Genomic DNA, 5,803 nt, shown 5'->3' on the forward strand with positions numbered 1-5,803 from the left:
ACCATACTCGTTGTCATATTATCTCCCACGACTGGTCCTATCACAAACATGGACATATATATTATGGAATTTTCTTCGACGAATCAAGTGTGAATAAACATTTGATGCCGCAACGGTGAAATGATCGCGTAAATAATATACGGACACCCCTAAAGTCACGACTGTAACATGTCGCCAGAAAACGTGTGTTGCTATACCACGTGATCTTTTTTTTTGATGGCCAACCAAAAAGCAGTGCTGTAATTGTATCCGTGTTTTTGTTCTCCAAATTCGCAAACGTGGTTTTGGTTTAATGGCGCAACGTCCGATAAAGTTGTATTGTTAACGCGTAAAACATCATATTGTGTTTTTTTTGTAACTTTCATCTATTGAATGTTTTTTTTCCAAGTTTCGATTTTGGTTGTCCTTCCGGACGCACTTTGTTTATCTACTGCGACGAGCGGAATGATGCAAAGTGCGGATGAAAAAAGTGCGACAATGTATTAAAACAGCATTCCGTTTGCTTCACAACTGGGACAAAAATAAAAACTGAGACTATCCGGACGCAGACGTTTCAATACATACAAGGTGTGTATTGAAATTACGTGGTTAGCTTAATGTTTCTTGGCTTAGCATTCGCCCGTGCAGTGTAATTTACCGACCATATTATTCGGTTGATAAATTGTCTTGTTCCCACATGCAGATGATTGAAGTGGTGGCTTCCATGGCTCGGGGTCCTGTGTTTCTTGCCGGGGAGCTAATGGAGTGTCTCATCACTTTCAGAAACCCCATGTCCCACGTTTCCACCTCTGCGAGCAGGTAAAGTAGAATAGGTCTTAACGTGCATAAACCAACACACACCCCCTTCTAATTTTGAAATTGGTTTTGTTGTTTTGTGCCGCAGTGAAATTTTGGCGTGGGCCAGTGCCCAGATCCACTGCCAATTTCACGCCAGTGAGAGCCGGGTGAGTCTGCCAAGTCGGAACAACAAGCAGGATGTGCAAGCTGATAGCGAGACCGTCCTCATCCCAAGCAGAGGTCAGTCAGTAACAAGGCAAAAGTCATCATATGTTTTTTTTTTATGTTTAAATTTTACTCGAAATCTTTGTCCTTGCTAGGAGAGCGAGGCCAGTGCGTTTTGGACACTCCACCCAAAATCTTATTCTGTGACCTGTGTCTGGATCCAGGGGAGAGCAAAACATGTGTGTAAAAAGCGATTTAAAATGGCAACACTTACAATTTTTTTCAAATGATGTGCTGTCCTTTTGTATCGCAGATTCATACGGCGAGGTCGTACCTGTTGACGGTCCTCCCAGTTTCCGCGGCCAGGCCGTGAAGTATGTCTACAAATTAACCATTGGGTGTCAGAGGGTCAATTCTCCCATCAAACTGCTTAGAGTTCCCTTTCGGGTTCTGGTTCTCCAAGGTGAGACCCAATTTTTTGTTCCAAATTTGGATGGCGAGTCGCAATTGGCCCCCAGACACTGATGATATAGTGAAAAGCTGTCAAACGTATTTTTTTTTGCCGTGGGCCACATTGTAGTTACGGTTTCCTCTCGAGGGCCGTTATGAATTTGGGGAAGTCATTAGAATGTTTCATCGCCTCCACATATTGCATATAGAGTGCACAGCAAATTCATGAATAACTAGTTTTCAAATCTGAAATCATGAATAATGACTGTTATTGTGGTTTACATGGGACAATTAGAAATTTTGGTTCGGACTTTCGCAAGCATCATGACACTTGACATGTGTGATTCGCTTTCGTGGGCCACACAAAATACTGTAATGTCAGATTTGACCCCCGGGCCTTGACTTGACCGCTCTGGTTATAAACTGTGTATTGGCTCCCAACTGCGGGTAGCTTCGTAGGGAACCTGCTCCTCCTTGACTTGCTCTTAATGACCATATTCAAATATTATCCCAACTGCTCTTGACGCTGTGATCATCTCTCCAGGCATGCCAGAAGCCTCATTCACACAGGATGAAGAAATGTCTCCCTCAAACCCGTTCCTGGAGGAGGAGGAGGCCAGCCGCAGGGATGCGAGACCTTTGGAGAGAGCGCTCGACATGCTTATGGTCTCCACGTCCAGACGCTCCCCTCGTGAGTTTTGCGGGTTGTTGCACGGATCGAGTCATGCCTGTTCATGTGGAAATTTTGAAACTGGTCCAGACATGTTCAACATCACCAACGTGCGAGGCAAAGTGGCAAAGTTCTGCATCTTCAAGACAATGTACAGACTCGGAGAGGACATCATCGGCACGTTCAATTTCTCAGAGGGAGACATTCCCTGCCTGCAGGTACTTTGTAAAAAGATTGGTGGTGTAAACAGTGGGATCCGAACCAATAAACGGATAAACAATTGATAGATTTTTTTTGTTTTTTTTGACTTCAAGATGGCACCACGAGATTGGCTGCCTTTACAGCAGCGCCTCTATTTGTTTTTGTACTCCTTTCTTTCCTTTCACCTTTCATAACATTGGTGCTGTGAAATGTAAATTTCTCCACTGCGAGACTAATCAAAGGTAATTCAATTTAATTTCCTTTGGAAATGATCAAATCTTGAAATTCAGATGGGGGATCAAATAATTGTTTGTGGTACAGTCAGAGAACAAGTGGATTATAAATCAATGAATTAATTATATAATAAAAAAGTAATTAATTATCAAATTAAATACAAAAATGATAAAATAAACAATTAATTATTTTAATCATTAAAATTTTGAATATTTACATAATTAACTAATTATTCACCTATTTAATTTACGAATCAATTGATTATTTAGTTATTTATCTGACTGATTAGTTGGTTGATGAATTTATTAATTAATCGGCTGATTAATTAATGAATTAATCTATTAATCGTCTATTTGTTTAGTTTATTTTTAGTAATATATTAATTCATTAATTAATCTAAAGAGTTTGATGGTTCTCTTTATTTGTAAGTGAGATCAAGGAATTGAAAGACATGAAATGATTGAAAGGCGCACTTCAAAATCATACACACGTGTGATGCCACAAATCAATTGATTAATTTATTTATATATATATTTTTTTGCAAGTATTCAGTGAGCCTCCAGAGCGAAGAGGAGATTCAGCCAGAGTACCAACGTCGTCCCGGTCAGCCTCTCAGTGTGGCAGGACATGGACGGCATCTGGAATCGTGCTTGCACACGGCGTCCAGCCATTTCTCCCTCCCAGTGCCGCTCAACGTCACACCGGGCTTCGCCACAAATGTCGGTCAGTGGGCAACATCATTGCGTGTTTCTTTTGTTCTTACGATTTGTTAACTGGCAGTTAAAAATCAAAGACAGGGAGGAAAAAATGACCAATGACTTGGTTTTCTTTGTTTTGTTCACTTTGAAAAGAATTTTGGACAATTTATTTATTTATTTGTTTTAATTTTGGTTGTCAGAATTCAAACAAAACACCACAAGAGGGGGCCAAAGTCCAATCTTTGTCAAAACAAAAGTCCTCAACTCACTACAACATAATTCCTTGGTCCACCATGGTGGTGCCAAAGCCTCATTTTTTTGTTAAAATGCAACTCCTAAAACTTAAGCATTTGCCTCGGACATGTTTCCCTCATCGTGTTGGTGCCAAGGAACTATGTTGTGCGATTTGAGAAATTTCGTACAGACAAAAGTAGTATTTTACCACTGTGGCATATTATTAATGTTTGCGGGACAGCGGTGTTCAATTATTCTTTGATTGTCGCTATATTCAGGGGTCACTCTTTTTTGTTGTTGAGATTTTCAACTGCCAATTGAAAACGGAAAGAAAACGCAGACTGCCATGATGTTGCCACTCAACCAAAAGTAACATTGCAGTGACCTTGAGGTGGCGCCTGCACTTTGAATTCGTCACCGCCCGAGAGCCCGCCGAGCCGCCCGTCGTCCTCCAGAACGAATCCAAGGCGACGGTGTGGGCCGGCACCGAGCACGTCGAAGTCGACACCTTCAGTTGGAACCTGCCCATCAAGATCCTGCCCACCAACCCGGCCTTGGCGTCCTACGAGTCCCAGTTCACGGGGACCAACAGCATCAACATTTGATCATGAAGGGAAACGAGATGCCCCTCAAAGTTTCAACATGCACCGTTTGGTGTCAGATGAACCAGTTTTTAAAGTTTATTGTTGAAATTCCAGTTTCACCCCGCAGATATGTACGTTTTACATCAATACATCTGTGTGGGCGTTAAGTCGTCTTCGGATGAGGAGCGAAATGTCCGACACCTTCAAAGTAATACAGATGACGGCTGAAGAAACATTTTCCTCCATTTTAAGTGAATACATCCTAATTAAAAATAGGATGGAAATTGAACATGGCTTCAAATATTTGTATTTTGCAACAAAGTGCATTTCTTGACATTTTAGCTTGGTGGGCACATACAGAGTAATTTTCATTTCTGACAAATGATACTTTTTCTGTTATCGATCTCTGTCAACAAAATAAATGCAGGTACGATCAATCTGTATGGAAAAAGAATTGTGAATTATAGTCATCTGTTCTGTAATCAACTCCTTAAAAATATTGTAGGGGTGTACTGTGTTTTCAACCAGGAATATAGCACTCTACTACATTGTACTTGAAAAAAAAATGAAGGTTTAGCATGCTCGCTGATAGAGATTAGAGAATAAGAAGTTATCATATTTAAAAGTTTCATGCTGTTGTATCCTTCGTCAACACTTCTGACTCAATACACAAGTGTGGCACGGGAAACCTTGGGTCAATTGGGTCAACGGACACAGCAATGTAAACGGCCAGCCTCACAGGGGTCATTTACGACCTGGAGAAGTCTTTTATCACTGGGGTAATTTAGGACTTCAAACTCCTTTTCATACAGAGATGTTTTAGCCAGGATACAAACTTATCAGTTCATGAGAAATACAATGTTTTATTGCTTACATCTGTTGTTGCTCAGAACGCCCAAAGGCGTGGTATGCTAATCAAGAAAACTAGGTTTTACTAATGTATCACTTAAATTTGCATGTATTTTTAATAAATAGCTTGGCAGAGGGGCACAGAATTCAGACGTATGTCATTTGATGACTGCGTCTCTATCCATCTATCTATCTATCTATCTATCTGTCTGTATATACTGTACTGTATAAATATATATTTCACTCTATAGAGAGAGATTGAGATAGCGTTTTCGGGTGTGTGTATATATATATATATATATATATATATATATATATATATATATATATAGTGAGACCTCAACTCACTCAAAAAAATTCCCATAGGAAACCATTAAAATGGGAATAATCCGTTCCCGGGTTTCCATAAAATATACTTTTCAACTAAATAAGCCTTAAAACTACACACAACATACCTTATTCTATGCATAATAAATGTGCTATTGTATTGCAATGAAAGAAATACACTGCATTGTATCATAAAGTCACTTTATTTACATTTGTGATGGTCATTTATGGCTTGATGAATGGCGTTGGAGGTCGAAGGTCAAAGGGAATTGCATGAGGACTGTAATTAAAGAAAAAACTGCTGTAAAATAAAGTCTTATTCACCTTTTTGATGGCCGTTGATGGCTTATGGAAGGAGAGTCACCTTCCATAAGGACTGTTGGTGCTGTTCGGTCGTGTGCTTTCGCCGAAGATCACTCCGCCAGCTGCGGTGGGTGTGTATTATGAAAATAGTGCTTATTATAAGGTTTAATTTTCATAAATTTGACGTTTGTAAGACGAAAAGTTAAGGTGTTTGTAAATTGGGGTCTCACTGTATATATATGGGAAATGGACGTAATTAAGAAGGGTCAGTCAATTATTTCCTGCCCAATGTTACCCTCTCGTGGAATTTT

General features: G+C 39.9%; 1 protein-coding gene across 1 annotated transcript; it reads left to right on the top strand.

Annotated features, from left to right (window-relative positions):
• Positions 1 to 224: 224 nt before the first annotated feature.
• Positions 225 to 4,467, top strand: rgp1 (GP1 homolog, RAB6A GEF complex partner 1). Its single transcript, XM_088990814.1, has 9 exons — positions 225 to 567; positions 683 to 798; positions 884 to 1,017; positions 1,098 to 1,181; positions 1,256 to 1,405; positions 1,937 to 2,083; positions 2,153 to 2,280; positions 3,043 to 3,220; positions 3,811 to 4,467. The coding sequence occupies exons 2-9, from the start codon at positions 683 to 685 to the stop codon at positions 4,032 to 4,034; spliced, it is 1,161 nt and encodes a 386-aa protein (XP_088846940.1). The 5' UTR covers positions 225 to 567; the 3' UTR covers positions 4,035 to 4,467.
• Positions 4,468 to 5,803: the final 1,336 nt, after the last annotated feature.

Source organism: Hippocampus bargibanti, linkage group LG02 (genome assembly GCF_051943395.1).
Source record: "Hippocampus bargibanti isolate YZ-2025 linkage group LG02, ASM5194339v1, whole genome shotgun sequence".
Taxonomy (NCBI): domain Eukaryota; kingdom Metazoa; phylum Chordata; class Actinopteri; order Syngnathiformes; family Syngnathidae; genus Hippocampus; species Hippocampus bargibanti.